This window comes from Barbus barbus (genome assembly GCF_936440315.1).
Source record: "Barbus barbus genome assembly, chromosome: 44".
In the NCBI taxonomy this organism is placed as follows: Eukaryota; Metazoa; Chordata; class Actinopteri; order Cypriniformes; family Cyprinidae; genus Barbus; species Barbus barbus.
Genome location: NC_136722.1, coordinates 10,640,932 through 10,661,893, shown reverse-complemented (window position 1 = coordinate 10,661,893; position 20,962 = coordinate 10,640,932). Strand labels below are relative to the sequence as shown.

Genomic DNA, 20,962 nt, shown 5'->3' with positions numbered 1-20,962 from the left:
TGGACAGCACCTGAGTTAAATATATGAGTGTCACAGCAAAGGGTCTGAATACTTAGGACCGTGTGATATTTCAGTTTTTCTTTTTTAATAAATCTGCAAAAATGTCAACAATTCTGTGTTTTTCTGTCAATATGGGGTGCTGTGTGTACATTAATGAGGAAAAAAATGTAACTTAAATGATTTTAGCAAATGGCTGCAATATAACAAAGAGTGAAAAATTTAAGGTGGTCTGAATACTTTCCGTACCCACTGTAAATACATACACATGCATGTATATATTTCACATTTATATATACATACATAAATCATAAACACACGCATGTTGGTTTTTGTGGTTTATGGGGACTCTCCATAGGCGTAATGGTTTTCATACTGAACAAACTGTGTGTGCTATTGCCCTACACCAACCCTACACCTAAACCTAGCCCTCACGGGAGACTTTGTGCATTTTTAGATTTTCAAAAAAAACACCATTTAGTATGTTTTTTAAGCCTTTTGAATTACGGGGACATAGGCAGTGTCCTCATAAACCACCTTCATATTGTAATACCTCTGTCATATCCATGTCATTATACAAATTTGTGTCCTCATAAACCACATAAACATGCACACACACACACACACACACACACACACATTTATACACAATCAACTTCAAATTAGATTCAAGTTTGTGTGTTACTTGGGATTTGAACCTGTGGCCTTAGTGTTGCTTATTTGTTTGCAACAAAAACAACTAAATACAATTTTGTAATACATTTTTGAAAATGAAAGTTTAAACAAAATTTGGAAAATTTCTGATCAGTTACATCAGTCGTTCAAAGGCCTAGAAGACACGAGCACCATTGCATTTATAACCGACAGAAAAACAGTAGTCTGTGCAGTACTTTGTTATGCAAGAGACTGCCTAATTTATTCCTAAAGGTTGCTTTTAACAGTATCGACAAAAGACAGAGGCAACACCTAAGGAGAGAGAAAGAGAACACTGCATGCTGTTTCCTATAATACAAATACCAAAGTACACTGCAATTATGTGCAGACCACAAGATCTAATCACTGAAACACTGTTTATTCACTGACTAATTCCACTGATGAATCAGAATACCACTGTTTACATGGGTTGTTTGCATATCAAAGGACTGAACATGTCTCCTGAATTAAAGGAATAGTTCACCAAATTTGCTGAAAGTCCATCAGGCCATCTAAGATATAGATGAGTTTGTTTCTTCATCAGAACAGATTTGGATAAATTTAGCATTACATCACTTGCTCATAAATTGATCCTCTGCAGTGAATGGGTGCCGTCAGAATGAGAGTCCAAACAGCTGATAAAAACATCACAATAATCCACAAGATTCTAGTCCATCAAACAACATCTTGTGAAGTGAAAATCTGCATGTCTGTGAGAAACAAATCCACCATTAAGGCATTTTAACTTTAAATCAGTGCTTCTGGTCAAAATATGAGTCTATAATCCATAACAATGCTTCCTCCGGTGAAAAAGACCTTCTCACATTAAAATACACTGACATATTTGTTTAGAAATGTTCTGGACTGTTTTCACTTGTGGATTATTGTGATGTTTTCATCAGCTGTTTTCATCAAATTTTCATTTTTGGATGAACCATTACTTTAAGGGACATATTCAATGTGCATGTTAATTTTGATTGGGTCAAAACTCTTTTTAAGTTTATGGTTATAGTAATTATTGGTTGAAATGACCCATGCAATGCATGTTTTTGCACAGTCCAAAGGGCAAAGTTCTTTTTTCTCATCAAACATAGAGTGTGTGTGTTATTGAATGAACGTAAGAATGATCCTTGCTATCACAAGCACAGTCATTTAACAAATTCATTATTCCTTGCCATTCAATTCTCATCACCAAAATCATTTTAAAGTGCAAAAATATAACTAATACGAATACGTTTCAACTGTTCACCACCCTCAATATACATAAGATTTGAACCCCCATAAATTATACAAGAACCCTAGAGTTGCTTTCACAAGAAATATGTTGTGTATCACAATACTGCATGATTTTAATTTTTCATCTTAACTCTAGATGTGTTTACAATGGGATAATGAGTATAGTGGGGCATGTTGATCTGTTACTTCACACAGATTAAAGTCTAACCACAATGGCTTTTCATCTTATCTTTATCTTCTTCCCTCTAATCTACCTCTCTCTCACACAAACACTGTGATCTTTAGCCTTTTCTGTGTTCCTGTCCTCGCTCACGTTCTCACTCAATGGTTACTGCCATTGCACTGAAACTTTGCATGCTGTTTACCATGCAGCAAATACAGTAGCTGTGGTTTGTGTGTGCACTGGCAAATCAACTGCACTGAATCAAATGACCACTTTAAAAATGTCTAAATGTTATTGTTGTATACATAACAAAATATCAAGAGACAGTCCGTAGAACAAGCAATGCTAAAGCTTTTTCTAAACTAACTTGAGCCATTTTTGCTATAGCTGCTCAAGGTCATTTTAGTGGATGTGTCAGATTTTTTACATTCTTCTTAGTTTTCTTAAAGCTGCAGTCCGTAAGTTTTACCTCTTTGTCGCCATCTCTGTTTGAAAACCTGGAATTGCAGCTCTGTGCAGAATTATCTTCCTTGCATGGGGTTGTGATCCGGTGTTCCGGCACGGCTCCAGCGCAGATGAATCTAATGTTTTGAGGTGAATGTGTAGCTGTCAGTCACCACACCGTTGTGGATACTGTACTCAGGAATCACAGATTCTAGCCTACGTCTTGGAATATATTACCCAAATAAGAATTTTCACCATATATTGCCATCTGAAGAAGTAAATAACAAGTCTGCCATGATTGTTCTTACCAACTGAGGAAAAAAGAATTACAATAAATCGCGCTGGTAATTAAATCTAACGATCGGTTAGCTCATATCACATCAAACCGTGCAAATTATTATTATTGTTAAACTTTTTTCTCAAATGATTAATGTTAAAAACATCAGCATTGCGTGACAAGGAGTATAGTGTGTATTAGCGTGTAGATTTCAATTTCTGTACAGTCTAATCTAATTGTCATACAATTCGAATTTCATATGAATAAATTCTTTTAACCCAAAAAACAAACTATGCTCCCTTCGAACTGGTTGTCTTTAAAGTACAAATCCTGTGTAATCCCAGGCTATCTGTAATCAGAAGCATATTTAAAACTGGAATATAATTTAATTTCATTCACATGTGTTTCATAAACACATAATCCTTTGTGGATTTCAATCCGCCATCAAAATGATACATTTAATTATTCTAGCTGCTGTGAGAAAAGGCTATAAACAATCTGGCACCTGCAGGATCCTCACGTGCGATAGCCTACTAGCCGGGAAAACTTCTTCGTGTTTACAGACGTAAATGTAAACTTTTTACATTTAAAAAGTCATTCTTCGTAATGATGCAGTGCCGTTGTGAATCGGGCTAAAATAAAGCAATAGTTTTGAACACTGGCTGGTTATGTGCTTGCTCAAATATTGATTTCGGATCATTTTTAACCCAAAAAAGTTACGGACTGCAAATTTAAGTATGTATTGTGTCTATAGCATTCTGTGGTTCTCTTTTGTCAAATAGACAAAACATTATTATCATTATTACCATTTAAAACAATTGTTTCAATTTTATATGGTGGCCGAGAGAGCTCAACGCGCTGCAAATAGAAAAAACACCTGCAAATTAAGAAAACAACTTCCTCAATTTTACAATGCACGCGCTGCAAATGCTCACAACACAACCAAATAAAGAAATGCACTGCAAATAGAAAAAAACGCCGGCAAATTAAGAAAATAACTTCATCAATTTGATAACACACGTGCTGCAATGCTCACAACATAACCAAATAAAGAAAGCGCTGCAAACAAAATTCTTTATTTGGTTGTGTTGTGAGCATTTGCAGTGCGTTTCTTTATTTGGTTGTGTTGTGAGCATTTGCAGCACCTGCTGTCAAATTGATGAAGATGTTTTCTTGATTTGCTGGTACTTTTTCTATTTGCATGTGTTTTCTGAAGTTGCAGCGCGTTGAGCTTTCTCGGCCACCGTAATTTTAATATATATTAAAGTGTATTTTATTCTCGTGACGGCAAAGCTTAATTTTCAGTAATCATCTGCCATTTGGTAAAATGTTTAATGAGCACAAAATCAGCATATTAGAATGATTTCTGAAGGATCATGTGACATTTGACATTTAAATTAAACTTGGCAATCAGTACATTTTAAAATGTATTTATACAGTTATTATTCATTTGTAATAATGTTTCACAATATTACCGTTTGTACTGTATTTTTGATCAAATAAATGCAGCCTTAATGAGCATAAGAGACTTCTTTAAAATTCGTACAGAGTTTTGACAGGTAGGCCTAGTGTATACTGAAAAAGGCTACTGAAATAAACTACTGAATATAGAAATAATTGATGATTAATACACTCTTTGTAACTTTTAACGTGACCTTCAAATAACAAAAATAAACTGTTTAAATCTTTTCATTTGAATAAAAATCAAGCGTTAGTAAACAGAATGCAAAATAATCAGACACATTATTATATCTATATTATTTCAAATAATTGCCAGTTCGTTCATCTCCACGACCATTTTATTGCGTCTTTTGATTGTTACGATTTTAAGAATAAAATAACTGAAATAAAAACTAAATGTTTACAGCTTTCTTATTAGTTTTAGGTAGCCTACTGCTGAACAGCCCTTACGAAAATTAACCATGGTTTTATTGTAGTAACCATGTTTTTTTGGTGCATTGATTACATTAGTATAACCACATTTTACTTAAAATACCATGCTTAAACTATGGTCAGTGGTTCTTTGTGGTTACCATGGTTTAACTATAGTAACCATGGTTTTTGGTTTTTGGCATAAGGGCAGGTACTGTTAAATTTCTAAACTCAGAAAACAAAGGCTTATTTCCCTCATATTTACATTTATGAATGCAATTACTACTGTAAATGTCTCTCGAGCCCTACAGCATCTGTGATGAATGGAGCGACGTCACAGAGATAAGCTTCCGCCTTACAGTGTCCAACATCTGCCGACTTATCACGAAGAAGAACGCGACGACGCTCACGTGACCCCAGAGCTCGCTAAAGAAGCTTTAAAAATAAGATTCACTTCTACACAACTGTGTTTTGCAGGAAAGCGGGACGGAGCACAGCGAGTCCACTGAGGAATCGTTTAGGACCGCGAACTGATCTGAATCCTCGCGATTTACTCGATTTGATTGATTTCAATAACTCAGGAGCGTCAATCTAGAGCTTTTTGACGGAAATGCAACAGCTAGTTTTCCCACTTTGTCGTGTTTTATTGGAAACGCACGCATATAATAGGAAATATTGAACTTTTAAAATATGTTAATCGACTAGGAAGTTTGTTTATTATTGAAACACCTCAGGCTGGTTCGCAGGGAGAAGTGAGGGTGGGATCAGCTGATGATAAGTTACACGTGTTACAGTGCAAGGGTCTTACTTTACTCTAGTCTACCTCAAGAGCTGGACTATCACACTCACCAGTCTGATATGAGAGGTGCACAGGACTGAAGAGGAACAAGCCACCCCTCTAATATTGTTTTATTTTATTTTTAGTCATAATTTCGGTTGTTTACTCCTCCACAAAGATGTCTTGCCTGTTGCTTGGAGTACTAAGGAGGTGAGTGTCTTTTAGACATATTTAAACAAAAATTTTAAATGTTATGTAATTTTATATATATATATATATATATTTATATATGCTAAATTTATTTATATATTAATATATTTACACACATAATATTTAATGCAACCCTGCTGAAAAAAACACAATAGAACCCTGCCCAAAACACAATAGAAAATGTAATGGATTTAAGGGTTATGATGGGAATTGTATTGGTTTTAATGGAAACTATAATGGTGTCTACTGGTATGTGATGGACTCTATTGGTGGGATGTTAAATCCTATTGGTAAAATGCCCAAAACACACCACAAAAATAAATTTTGTAATGGTTTTACTGGAAAAAGCTAATGGTTTATAATGATATTTTAATGGAAACCATTAGAATTTTTTGTGATGTTTCTATTAGGCTTCTATTGTGTTTTTTAGTTGCTATTATTCTCATATATTATTCAGATCATTACATTTATTTACTGGTTGTTGCTAAAAACAGAGTAAAACTGAGAATTAAAGGTCTAGGTGTATTATTTTCCTGCAGTCTATTCAATATAAAGTATCACACAACCCTATCTTTCTTGGGTAAACATCCTTGTTATAGAGTTTCTTGTGAGATCAGATATTTAAACAGACTTAAACTGTTCTATACAAACATTTGTCAACACCCTGTACAATTACAGTATCACCTCCCTTGTTTTAGTGGGGGTACTAAACGACAATAGTCTGTAATAATGCAGAATGATCTTTGATAGAGTTATAAAAAATAAAAATACAGAGTGAATTATAATATTCCAGAGTCCTGCTGTCTGGTATAGCCAAATAATGACATTTGCTACATATTACATGGCACTATTCGAGTGAAACTAGTGTTATTGAGTGTGTCACGTACAGGAATGCAGCAACGTAAGTCACGTACAGAAATGTTTAGAGACTCGCTATGTATACAGAGTCTGAAAAACAGGTTAAGAATGAACAAATAATAACCTTTGACCACAAAAGCAAAGTCACACCAAGCATTTCTGAATGTTGAATATATTTAGAGATCAATCCATGCAGATCTCAGCTAAAACCCATTTTATTGTATCTATATCTGCTCTGTCAATCTCTCCCCAGAATGAGTTATTACATCAGCACAGGACTTAAAGTAAATATGCACAGTTTGAAAGTCTCTACTAGCTAAACTTTACCCAACAAGATGCATGATACCAGGAACTGATTGTTAATCTGACGTATATGTGTGTGTTTTGAGTGAAAGGGTCTACTAACTTGTTTAACAGGTTATTTTTTGTACTTAAACGCCCTTGAGGTATAGCTCTAATGCATGCATGAGGTTTAAAAAGAAAAGCACCCTGTTGGCTGAGTTTTATTATTTCACACATTTCTCAAATTGTTACGTGTATTGTGTGTTAATGCGTGAACATAGTGTGCCTGAAGTGGCCATACCCTGTTTAACCAGACACTGAGGGGAGGGGAAGGGAGTGAATGCCACGAGGCCATCTGATTGGTTGGTTCATGTGGGGGTGTGTTTAACTGCCTACAATAATTGATGGCTTAAAGCTCAGTGGTTATTGATAAAAGTCAGGGATCATGGGAGTAAAAATTGTAGTTAAGTTCGTGTACATTTTATGGCTTTGGAAAACAATAGAGGGGAGTATGGCAATTGGGATGGGGGTTTGTGCTGAACTAAATCAGAGGGTAAAGGCAAGGAACTCCTCTTGCTATCCTTCAAATATTCTCTTAATTATAACCAACAGGCCTTGCAGTCACGAGCTGTCTTGTTAATTGATTATGCTGACCGTGCTCAGCTCACAAACACTGTTAAAGAATGACAAGCTGGTCTCAGATGATTTTTGACTTATATTTTAGCTCAGAAAGCAGAGGATTGAATGGCAAGAACAAAAAGGTCTCTCGTCTAGCATGAAACCTTTGTTCTGTTTTTGCTTTTTTGTTTGCTCACTGAACTTGTGGTTTTTCCTTTCTTTAGCTTTCTCTGTTTCTCTCCCTCATTTTTCTGCTTTCATGTGAGAAATACTGATAGAGAGTGTCCTCTTCTCCTCCTCATTCTTCCTTTTTGTCTTTATCATGCATTTTATTCCGTTTATTGAGGTGGTATGCATGCTATTAATTTGTGCATTCCCTGGGAATCAAAGCCACAACAAATTACTTGCTGTAAATGAAAATATATATATATTTTCAGTCACTGATAAAACAATATTTTGAAAATCTGAACTTGGCTGCAAAACTTTGACTGTTAAATTTTTTTTTGAAGTTGTAAATAAAACATTATTGGAGCATGTTGTACAAGAAAACTGTAAGTTTTTCTATTTAAAAAATATCAGTTTTTATTTCATGTGTATTCTTGTAATTGTTTGTGAAATTCACTAGCAATTTCTGATTGAACTTTTTTTTTTCTATACTAGTCTTCAGTGTAGTATAGTACATGTAGTGCATTTAATTCCAAAGGACACTAATTAGACTAGTCTTGCAGGTTCTTAATCGCTTATCTTTCAGTTCCGGTCAAAGATCTGTGTTAAAGTACATTTAGTGGTTATGCTGCAACATTCATAATGACATGCTGCCAGTTCAAATATGTTCATTCATTAATGCAACATGATGGATTACATAGATCATCTACTTTATACATTATACAGTCTTTAGCTTAGACTTTAAACTGAGTTGGCTTTATATTATCCACCTTATTTTTTACCATAAGAGCGCTCACATTTTTGCTAGAGTGTGCAAGACTTCCAGTGTCATCAGCTTCTACCATTGTTTTACTTGATATTGCAAACTGTTCATTTTTATCATATTATTTTATAGTAATCATAAGCACACTGGTTTGTAGTGCAAATACATTTGCCGTTTACTGGTTTGACTTTTATCCTTAGAGCAGCTTGGCAGGCTAGCACATTCACTGCAAATAGCTTACTTTCTTGTTGAAATACAAGGTGGATTCCAACTTACATTAGGCCGTTGTGAGGACACACACTCTCTTTAAGAAATGTTAGACAATGATTATAATTGAAGCTTAGTTCAATAAATTGGTAGGTAATATTGAGTAACATACATTGCAGACGCTGTATGGTCAGCCATTTAGACATAGGAAATAGGTCCAAAAAACATTACAGGAGAATAACGATTGCACATCTATGAGTGACACACGGTAGCTGTGTTTCGTTCCTGTGTGAATTAATGTTTTGAACCAATCTTCTGAGTGAATGATTCAAATGAGTTATAAAGACAGTGACTTGTCGCCTCCTGTTGGTGTATTGATGTTACTTGCAGAGATCAATGAATAATTCCCACCACTAATACACAGAATGATACAAACGAACTGTGCTGTTGGACTGTATATCAACACACTAACTATTAATAAGATAAACTTAAGTTTGTATGGTCTGTCAATTTTTTAAAAATGTTTACATGCATAACTAACTAAAAGCTCAAATGTATCGCAGTTAATCACATCCAAAATAAATGTTTTTGTTTACATAATACAGTGGGGGAAAAAATTATTTGATCCCCTGCTGATTTTGTACGTTTGCCCACTGACAAAGAAACGATCAGTCTATAATTTTAATGGTAGGTTTATTCGGACAGTGAGAGACAGAAAAATAACAAAAAAATCTAGAAAAACACATTTAAAAAAAGTTATAAATTGATTTGCATTTTAATGAGTCAAATAAGTATTTGATCCCCTATCAATCCGCAAGATTTCTAGCTCCCAGGTGTCTTTTATACAGGTAAGGAGCTGCGATTAGGAGCACTTTCTTAAAGGGAGTGCTCCTAATCTCAGTTTGTTACCTGTATAAAAGACACCTGTCCACAGAAGCAATCAATCAATCAGATTCCAAACTCTCCACCATGGCCAAGACCAAAGAGCTGTCCAAGGATATCAGGGACAAGATTGTAGACCTACACAAGGCTGGAATGGGCTACAAGACCATCGCCAAGCAGCTTGGTGAGAAGGTGACAACAGTTGGTGCGATTATTCACAAATGGAAGAAACACAAAATAACTCAGTCTCCCTCGGTCTGGGTTTCCATGCAAGATCTCACCTCGTGGAGTTTCAGTGATCATGAGAACGGTGAGGAATCAGCCCAGAACTACACAGGAGGATCTTGTCAATGATCTCAAGGCAGCTGGGACCAGTCACCAAGAAAACAATTGGTAACACACTATACCGTGAAGGACTGAAATCCTGCAGCGCCCGCGAGGTCCCCCTGCTCAAGAAAGCACATGTACAGGGCCGTCTGAAGTTTGCCAATAATTCAGAGGAGAACTGGGTGAAAGTGTTGTGGTCAGATGAGACCAAAATTGAGCTCTTTGGCATCAAGTCAACTCACCGTGGAGGAATGCTGCCTATGACCCCAAGAACACCATCCCCACCACCATCAAACATGGAGGTGGAAACATTATGCTTTGGGGGTGTTTTTCTGTTAAGGGTACAGGACAACTGCACCGCATCAAAGCGATGATGGACAGGGCCATGTACCGTCAGGGCCAGGGCATTGAATCCAGCCAGGGCATTGAAAATGGGTCGTGGATGGGTATTCCAGCATGACAATGACCCAAAACACACGGCCAAGGCAACAAAGGAGTGGCTCAAGAAGAAGCACATTAAGGTCCTGGAGTGGCCTAGTCAGTCTCCAGACCAGGGGTAGGCAACGTCGGTCCTGGAGTGCCGATGTCCTGCAGAGTTTAACTCCAACCCTGAAAAAAAAACTCACCTGTCTGTAGCCCTAGTAATTCTGAAGTCCTTGATTAGCTTGTTCAGGTGTGTTTGATTAGGGTTGGATCTAAACTCTACAGGACAGCGGCACTCCAGGACCAACGTTGCCTACCCCTACTCTAGACCTTAATCCCATAGAAAATCTGTGGAGGGAGCTAAAGGTTCGAGTTGCCAAACGTCAGCCTCGAAACCCTAATGACTTGGAGAGGATCTGCAAAGAGTAGTGGGACAAAATCCCTCCTGAGATGTGTACAAACCTGGTGGCCAACTACAAGAAACATCTGACCTCTGTGATTGCCAACAAGGGTTTTGCCACCAAGTACTAAGTCATGTTTTGCGAAGGGGTCAAATACTTATTTGACTCATTAAAATGCTAATCAATTTATAACTTTTTTGAAATGTGTTTTTCAGGATTTTTTTGTTGTTGTTATTCTGTCTCTTATTTTTTTGTTGTTGTTATTCAGTGTTGCTTTCTTGGCCAACACTGTAGCACTGGCCAAGAAAGCACAGCAGTGTCTCTACTTCCTCCGCAAACTCAGAAGAGCCAGAGCCCCTGCCCCCATCATGTGAACCTTCTACAGAGGCACCATTGAGAGCATCCTAACCAGTTGCATCTCTGTGTGGTATGGCGCTTGCAACGCATCCTGCCGCAAGTCACTTCAGCGCATAGTCAGAGCAGCTGAGAAGATCGTTGGTGTCTCTCTCCCCTCCCTCCAGGACATTTACAGCACCCGTCTCACCCGCAAAGCCCTCCGCATTGCAGGTGATCCCACCCACCCGACACACAGCTTCTTCAGTCTGCTGCCATCAGGGAAGAGACTGCGGAGTCTCCAGGCGAGGACCAGCAGACTGAAGGACAGCTTCATACATCAGGCTGTCAGGAAGCTGAACTCCCTCCCATCCTTGCCCCCCCTCCCCTCTTTTACCCCATGCAACACTGAACTCTGACACTATGAGCCCCCCCCCCCCCCCAGCTCCCCACAGGACCCCCCCACCAACTTAAAAACTGTGACCAGCACCTGTCAATTGTGCAGCATTGGACTGATCACTACCTCATCCAGCATTGACTGCAAACTACCTCTTCGGATAGTCTGATATAAGGACTGTTCTCCCTACTGACAAGCTCTTCTTGCACTACACATATATCTGCACAGTTTTGTTTTATTTAACTGGTTTGCACTCTATCTATTCTGCCATGTGCCTTATGCCACTTTATCTATCTCTTTTTTTATTTTTCTACAATGTCCTCATTTGTATAGCTGTATAGTTATATGTACATATGTTTAAACTGTATTATCTGTATTTGAACGTGTTTAATGTTAACTGTATGCACCAAGGGTCTGAGAGTAATGCAATTTCAATTCTCTGTATTTATGTGCCGTACATGTGGAAGAATTGACAATAAAGCAGACTTGACTTCTGTCTCTCACTGTTCAAATAAACCTACCATTAAAATTATAGACTGATCATTTCTTTGTCAGTGGGCAAACGTACAAAATAAACGGGATCAAATATTTTTTTCCCCCACTGTATGTGTGTGTACTGTGTATATTTATTATGTCTAAATAAATACACACACATACATGTATATATTTAAGAAAAATATGTTATGTTTATATATTAAATAAATGTATCTGTAATATAAATCATATACATGTAAATATTTTCAAAATATATACTGTATGTGTATTTATATAGACATAATAAATATACACAGTACACATGCATATATTATGTAAACAAAAACTTTTATTTTGGATGCGATTAATCGCAGTTTGACAGCACTAGATGCATGCTATTTACAGACCATATCTGTATGATGTTGTACTAATGTTTGTGTCTGTCCATGCAGGCGAAATGCCCTCAGTACAGTTTCAGTTGGTGTGCGGTCACTCGCCTCCATCCCCTCTCTGCCCCCGTCGGTGGCGGAGTTTGTGTCGGGCGCAGTGGCTGAATGTAAACCTGCTAAAGTGCACGTGGTCACAGGCACTCCAGAGGAGACAGCAGACATCCTGGCCAACCTGGAGAAAGAGGGCATGGTGAAGAAACTCACCAAATATGAAAACTGGTAAGTACTTTTATCTAGTCTCATCATTAGTTTTTGAGCCAATACTGATGATAATGTGAATGATTTTATATTGCCTTAATCCTGATTTAAATTTCTACTCTTTTCTGTGTGCAGCTGGCTGGCACGTACTGACCCTAAAGATGTGGCTCGCGTCGAGAGTAAAACTGTGATTGTCACTAAGGACCAAAGAGATACTATTCCCATTCCCAACGGAGGTGCCAAGTCCCAGCTAGGCAGCTGGATGAGTGAGGAAGACTTTCAGAAAGCCAGAGAGGACCGCTTTCCTGGCTGCATGGCAGGTGTGTATTACTTAAACCACTGAACAATAACTGAATCCTGTCAAATAGTTGCTTTAACCACCCCAAAAATGTTGTGGAAAATATGTCTTAAATAAAAATTAATATTAAATAATATCATAAATATTATTTATATTATATAAATATATTACATATTATTTTATGCACTACTAAATGTTATTTAGAATTATATAAAACATTATTGAATTTTTAAACATATAAAATAAAACAGTATATCAATGAATATGTTCAATAATAATGACACCACTGAAATCCAGGGATCCAAATCAGCTTTTTAAAATGCTGAAAGAGCACTCATCTATATTGTGCTGCTGGATATATGTCCGGTTATAATGCTTTTCTCCATTATTTGATCATCATTTGATACATACAGCGGTGTGAAAAAGTGTTGGCCCCCTTCCTGATTTTAATTTTTTTTGTCACACTTTAATGTTTCAGATCATCAAACTAATTTTAATATTAATCAAAGATATGCACACAACATGCAGTTTTTGAATGAAGTTTTTTATTATGAAGGGAAAACAAAATCCAAACCCACATGGCCCTGTGTGAAAAAGTGCTTGCCCCCTAAACCTAATAACTGGTTGGCCCACCCTTAGCAGCAACAACTGCAATCAAGCGTTTACGATAAATTGCAATGAGTCTGTTACAGTGCTGTGGAGGAATTTTGGCCCACTCATCTTGGCAGAATTGTTGTAATTCAGCCACATTGGAGGGTATTTGAGCATGAACCGCCTTTTTAAGGTCATGCCACAGCATCTCAATAGGATTCAGGTCAGGACTTTGACTAGGCCACTCCAAAGTCTTCATTTTGTTTTTCTTCAGTCATTCAGAGGTGGATTTGCTGGTGTGTTTTGGATCATTGTCCTGCTGCAGAACCCAAGTTCGCTTCAGCTTGAGGTCACGAACAGATGGCCGAAAATTGTCCTTCAGGATTTTTTGGTGGACAGCTGAATTCATGGTTCCATTTATCACAAGTCTTCCAGGTCCTGAAGCAGCAACACAGCCCCAGACCATCACACTACCACCACCATATTTTACTGTTGGTATGATGTTCTTTTTCTGAAATGCTGTGTTACTTTTACGCCAGATGTAATGGGACACACACCTTTCAAAAAGTTCAACTTTTGTCTCGTCAGTCCACAGAGTATTTTCCCAAAAGTCTTGGGGATCATCAAGATGTTTTCTGGCAAAACTGAGACGAGCCTTTATGTTCTTTTTGCTCCGCAGCGGTTTTCGTCTTGGAACTCTGCCATGCAGGCCATTTTTGCCCAGTCTCTTTCTTATGGTGGAGTCATGAACACTGACCTTAACTGAGGCAAGTGAGGCCTGCAGTTCTTTAGATGTTGTTGTGGGGTCTTTTGTGACCTCTTGGATGAGTCGTCTGTAATTTTGGTCGGCCGGCCACTACTGGGAAGGTTCACCACTGTTCCATGTTTTCGCCATTTGTGGATAATGGCTCTCACTGTGGTTCGCTGGAGTCCCAAAGCTTTAGAAATGGTTTTATAACCTTTTCCAGACTGATATATCTCAAACACTTTTTCACACAGGGCCATGTGGGTTTGGATTTAGTTTTCCCTTCATAAAAAAAAACCTTCAAAACTGCATGTTGTGTTTACTTGTGTTATCTTTTATTAATATTTAAATTTGTTTGATGATCTGAAACATTAAAGTGTGACAAACATAAATAAAAAATCAGGAAGGGGCCCAACACTTTTTCACACCACTGTAACTGCTGCCATGATCAATAGTAAATGTACACAAACCAGAGCTCTCTTAAATCAAATTCAGTTTGATGTCAATCTCAATGTCAATCTGTGTCAAGCAAATAGAAATATTATATATAACAATTCTGACTTGCATAGAAAAGAGTCATGCATGCGCTGAAAAGAATAACTTTCCACAGAATCCTGTCATAAGAGCTTCAGTTGTATTTAACCTGACATGTTCCTTCAAAATCCGAATACCCATCAAATTGTTCATTAGTCCACAGACTCATGTAGGATAGTCTGGGACGCTAAAAGGAAACTTTCGGAATGAATCTCTTCAATATTTGTGTCTTTCTGTCCCTCTATAGGACGCACTATGTATGTGATCCCCTTCAGTATGGGCCCTGTGAACTCTTCTCTCGCTAAGTTTGGTGTTCAGGTGACAGATTCTCCATATGTGGTGGCTAGCATGGGCATCATGACACGCATGGGGAAACCTGTGCTGGAGAAACTAGCCGAGGGTGCAGAGTTTGTGCGCTGCCAGCACTCTTTGGGCCGACCTTTACCACTCAAAGGTACCTTACTGCTTTATTTTAATGTCAGATTAAAATAAAAGTAAATGTGGCTCAATCGATCAAATGAAACTCTAAATTTCACCAGTTTTATTTCCACATATTTATAATTTACAATATTATTTGGCTAATTACATTACCTTTCAAAAGTTTGGGGTCAGTAAGCTTTTATGTTTTCGAAAGAAGTCTCTCATGCTCACCAAGGCTGCATGTATTAGATTAAAAATACAATAAACACAGCTCTATTGTGAAATATTATTATAATGTAAAATACATTTTCAAATTTATGAAAATTTTTTAATATATTTTGAAAAGTAATTTATTCCTGTGATGAAAAAAAAATGAATTTTCAGCATCATTACTCCAGTCTTCAGTGTCACATGATCCTTCAGAAATCATTCTAATATGCTGATTTGCTGCTCAATAAATATTTCTTATTACCAATGTTAAAAACAGTTGTGCTGCTTAATATTTTTTGCGGAAACTGTAATGCATTTTGTCAGGTTTCTTTCAATTTTAAAAAGAACTGCATATATTTGAAATCTTTTGTAACATTATAAATGTCTTTACTTCTGATCAATTTGTGTCCTTGCTGAATGAAAGTATTAATTTATAAAAAGAAAAAAAAACCTGCTCCCAAACTTTTAAACTGTCCTGTATATATTTTTATTTTCTTGTCAATATCTTGTCTTTATCTGTTCTTCCCTCACAGCTCCTCTAATAAACAGCTGGCCTTGTAACCCGGAAAAGGTGTTGATCTCACATCTTCCTGACACCAGACAGATCCTGTCCTTCGGCAGCGGTTACGGTGGAAACTCACTCCTTGGAAAGAAATGTTTTGCTCTTCGTATCGCCTCACGCATTGCCAAAGACGAAGGCTGGTTGGCTGAACACATGCTGGTATGGGACATCAGACAGTATCTCAGATTTTTCTTGCTTGTCCCCTATAAGACCTTTTGAGTTTACAACCTTATATATATATATATATATATATATATATATATATATATATATATATATATATATATATATATATATATATTATATATTATATATGTGACCCTGGACCACAAAAACAGTCTTAAGTCGCTGGGATATATTTGTAGCAATAGCCAAAAATACATTGTATGGGTCAAAATTATCAATTTTTCTTTTATGCCAAAAATCATTAGGATATTAAGTAAAGATCATGTTCCATGAAGCTATTTAGTGAATTTCCTACCGTAAATATATTAAAACTTAATTTTTGATTAGTAATATGCATAACTAAGAACTTAATTTAGACAACTTTAAAGGCGATTTTCTCAGTATTTAGATTTTTTTGCACCCTCAGATTCCAGATTTTCAAATAGTTGCATCTAATATCAGCCAAATATTATCCTATCCTAACAAACCATACATCAATGGAAAGCTTATTTATTCAGCTTTCAGATGATGTAGAAATCTCAATTTCAAAAAATGTACACTTATGACTGGTTTTGTGACTGGTTTTTACACTTATGACTGGTCACATATTAGCCATATCGATCAAGTAACAGTGCATTGTACTCATGTACTACTCTTTTAGCTGGAGTCATCATTTGTAAAACATCTGTGTTTCTTTCTCCACCAGATTCTGGGAATCACAAATCCTCAGGGTGTAAAACGGTACATTGCAGCAGCGTTCCCGAGCGCTTGTGGGAAAACTAACCTGGCCATGATGAAACCAGCGCTGCCAGGCTGGAAGGTCGAGTGTGTGGGCGATGACATCGCCTGGATGAAATTTGACAGTCAGGGTGAGAAATATGTCTTGTCCTAGACAACTTATGCATCTGTTGACACAGCATGACAAGTGTGGGTTTATGGGCAGCCAGGAAATGACACCATATCTTTTATTTTAGCATTTTTATTGGACCGCAGAAAGAGAACTAATTAAAATAGAAATAAGTACATGTCTCTAAGTAAACAAAACACCCAGTTGCTGAGAAACAGTTTTGCCATATAGTGTTGATTGGAATACTGTTGTTTATGGTTATAAATAGATGTTTTCAACAGAGATGGTGGTGTATTTTGACTTTCTTCACCAGGTAAACTCAGAGCCATTAATCCAGAGAATGGTTTCTTTGGAGTTGCCCCAGGGACGTCCCTGAAGACAAACCCTCATGCCATGACAACCATCTCCAGGAACACAGTGTTCACTAATGTGGGAGAGACCAGCGATGGGGGAGTTTGGTGGGAGGGTCTGAAACCACCTGCACCTGGAATCAAACTCACAGACTGGCATGGAAAATCCTGGAAGTATGGTAAGATCATTGTTTAGGAAACTGTTTATAATGGACAAAACTTCTAAATGGACAGCATCTTTGGCATGGCGTTATAATGGTGTTGGTTTATCTCTTCTTGTGTTTCTCAGGTGATTCTACACTGTGTGCTCACCCAAACTCCAGGTTTTGTGCCCCAGCTGGCCAGTGTCCCATCATAGACCCACTCTGGGAAAGTGATGAGGGTGTCCCCATTGATGCCATTGTATTTGGTGGCAGAAGACCAGAAGGTGGGTAGTATCACTGAATCAAAATATTTAAATGCACATATTATGTAAGAAATCAATACTTTTAAGGCTCAGTCACAATTAACTTAAAAAATAAAAATAAAAAATAAAAAGTTACCTGCAATAAAATAAACACACAAGTGGAAAATACTAAATATAAAAAGGTTTTCCAAAATATTAATAAAAACTAGAATAGTATCTTGATACTAACACTGTTTCATACCAAGGATAATAACAATAATGATAAAAATAGTTTTAAAATCTTTCTAAATTTAAAAGAATAGCATTTAAAATGAATATAGTCCAAATTTGTCACAAAGGAAGATATCATTGGAATCACCTTTAAAATATATTTTATCCTGCTGATGAATGAGAATATTGACAGCCAATAAGAATCCATCCTGCTTTAAGGAGCTCAAGCATTTAAAGTGGCAGATGACAAACTGCAGAGCATTATTATAAGTTGGTTTGGATGCCATTTATCATTATTTATTGCTAGTTATCGTTATCATGCCTGGTGTGAACAGTAAGGATGCATTAAATTTTACAGTTACAGTTAAAACATCTGTAAATAAAATAATTTCATATAGATGCTGTGCTTTGCCATCACAGGAATGAATTACATTTTTAATATATTAATTATTAAAACAAAAAACAACTTATTTTTGAATTGTAATAATATTTCACAATAATGCCATTATTACAGCATTTTTATCAAATAAATGCAAATTATGGTGAACATAAGAGACTTCGAAAACATTTTTAAAAAGCACTGTAGACATACATAGACATTTGTTATACATTATATCTTAAAATGTACCTGTCTTTTTTCCCAGGTGTGCCTTTGGTGTACGAGTCATTTAACTGGCGTCACGGTGTGTTTGTGGGTGCAGCCATGAGATCTGAATCCACAGCTGCTGCTGAACATAAAGGTACAAACTTTCATTACTCCATATGATAAACAGTACATTTAAGCACTTACTAACAACTGAACAAAAAAAAAACTGATATTTAAAAATAATAATATATATGGCTCATTTTCTTTAGGTAAAGTAATCATGCATGACCCCTTCGCCATGCGTCCTTTCTTCGGTTACAATTTCGGTGACTACCTGGCCCACTGGTTGAGTATGGAGACGCGCAAGGGCCAGACCAAACTCCCCAAGATCTTCCACGTCAACTGGTTCCGGAAAGATCAGAAGACTGGCTCTTTCCTGTGGCCAGGGTTTGGAGAGAACGCCCGCGTCCTTGAGTGGATCTTCAAACGATGCAGCCGTACCAGTGAAGACGAGGCTGCCACCAAAAGCATTGTGGGATGGATTCCACAAAACGGTGCCATAAACACAGAAGGCCTGGGTGGGAATATCGATATGGGTGCCCTCTTTGACCTGCCCAAACCCTTCTGGCAGAAGGAAACACAGGAGCTTCGGACCTACTTCACCCAGCAGGTTGGAGCTGATCTACCTGCACAAGTGGAAGGAGAGCTAAGGGCGCTGGAGGAGAGATTGAGGGATTGAACAGATGCTACATTACATTGATGTTGAGCAGATGTGAAGAATAGGATGGGTTGAGGTGGTGGTAACTGTTTTAATGTGACTGTTGCACTACAGTAGATGCTGCACCTAAGAAACACAAAACCAAAAAGTTCACTAGATGCCATCAGTGGTATCAATAACTAGGTGCCTTATTTTATCTTACAATAGAAGCTAACAACTGTGTTTAATGTTTACAAACTATGTCCCAAAATGCCTTTTAGATTATTTTACTGTTTAAACAAGACCACATTATGAATTTAAACCACAGCATCTTCAATATATATAGTTTGAGTTCACTACCAAATATCTCTTTATTTTGAGCAAAGATATTAGACATGTCTTCAAGGAGAGAACCAATACCATCATTTTTGTTAAATCATAATTTTACTGGTTACCTAATGAAAGCTGAATGTTATCAGTGGAATGATATTGACATGAATCAGATTGAGCTAGGGTTGAAAGATCCAGACCAAAGAACACAGACAAGTCTCAGTCATTGAATGTGTGCATGTTTTTACATGAGCTGACTGAATAAATACAACTCTAAACCAAAATGTGTTATGTGCGTCACTCAGTTTTCTAACATAACATCAGATGTAATAAACTGTCATTCATAAACAAAGACTATACTGATACTGCAGTTATCTCTTTACTTCATACAATATGCCATAAATCTCACGTTTACAGCATCCATGAACAGGACTTTATCAAATGAGATTCAGTGTGAATATAAACTTTGCATAATGTTTTGAATCTGAACATTAATCAGTTATATAGTGAGCTGTGAGCATAGAAAAGATGATGTAAAACATCTCATACAATGGCATTTAAAGTAATTTTTACTAATCCTGAATGTATTCTTAAACTATTCAAATCTGCATTATAACAGTGACTGCATCTATAGGTCTTTACTACCTATGGCAAATTCTACAGCACTCACCACAAATAAATACTTAGTGCTTATTTTTCTGTAGCTAGTGTGTTTCAAAACCCCCAGATGTACACTATGATGCAAAAGAAAGCTAAATTTACTTCATACTAAAACAAGAGCAAAAGTCCTCCCACACAGCCAGCAATCATGGGTCCACCCTGTCTGAAAAATTCTAAACAATACAAGAGTGAATTTGAATTTAAATATGAGTTTTGTGGTATTTCACATCATTAGATCAGTAACTGATTGTTAGCAACATACCCAAATACTTTAGGTCTGAATCAATGAAGAGACTTCCTGAGTTATTTAGCCTATGCATGATGCCATCACAAGATACATAGAATGTTAACACAAAATACAAATATTAAAAGCAAAAATATGTATTATTTATTTATTTTTTGTAATAAGAAACATTTAATGCTAATGAGAAAAAAAAATGACAGTGACAGAAAATAACTTTTCCAATAAAGATTTCCAGGGGCCCTTTTTTTACTTAAGGTCATAATTCATAAATTCTATAATGAAGCAAGTGATTTTTTGATTTCAGAACAGTCTACATGCATAGTACTCCTACTATTTCTGTCATAAAATGATAAAGCTGAAATAGTATACTGGTACACAACTTTAAATTTAGCTAGCGTCTTTATGAATGGCTTATTGTACATCTCAAAAAATTAGAATATCGCGAAAAACTTCATTTTTTTGTAACTTATTTCAAAAAGTGAAACTTTCATATACATTTTAGATTCATAACATGTAAAGTAAGACACTTCAAAAGTTTTTTGGTTTTAATTTTGATGATTAGAGCTTACAGCTCATGAAAGTCAAAATCCAGTATCTCAATATGTTAGAATATTTATATTTGAGTTTAATTAAACGACTATCTCTACAGTATAAATTCAG

General features: G+C 36.6%; 1 protein-coding gene across 1 annotated transcript; it reads left to right on the top strand.

Moving 5' to 3' along the window:
- Positions 1–5,058: 5,058 nt before the first annotated feature.
- LOC306863128 (phosphoenolpyruvate carboxykinase, cytosolic [GTP]-like) lies at positions 5,059–19,743 on the top strand. The gene is made up of 10 exons (XM_079406326.1): positions 5,059–5,670; positions 12,253–12,468; positions 12,583–12,767; positions 14,863–15,069; positions 15,779–15,966; positions 16,679–16,841; positions 17,133–17,348; positions 17,459–17,596; positions 18,430–18,525; positions 18,641–19,743. The coding sequence occupies exons 1-10, from the start codon at positions 5,639–5,641 to the stop codon at positions 19,108–19,110; spliced, it is 1,911 nt and encodes a 636-aa protein (XP_079262452.1). The 5' UTR covers positions 5,059–5,638; the 3' UTR covers positions 19,111–19,743.
- The last annotated feature ends 1,219 nt before the right edge of the window (positions 19,744–20,962 follow it).

Excerpts from the sequence above, each read along its gene's own strand:
- LOC306863128 (XM_079406326.1), top strand. The coding sequence starts at position 5,639 with ATGTCTTGCCTGTTGCTTGGAGTACTAAGGAG. Across the intron at positions 17,349-17,458 it reads TGGAAAATCCTGGAAGTATG|GTGATTCTACACTGTGTGCT; the intron begins GTAAGATCATTG and ends TGTGTTTCTCAG. Across the intron at positions 17,597-18,429 it reads TGGTGGCAGAAGACCAGAAG|GTGTGCCTTTGGTGTACGAG; the intron begins GTGGGTAGTATC and ends CTTTTTTCCCAG.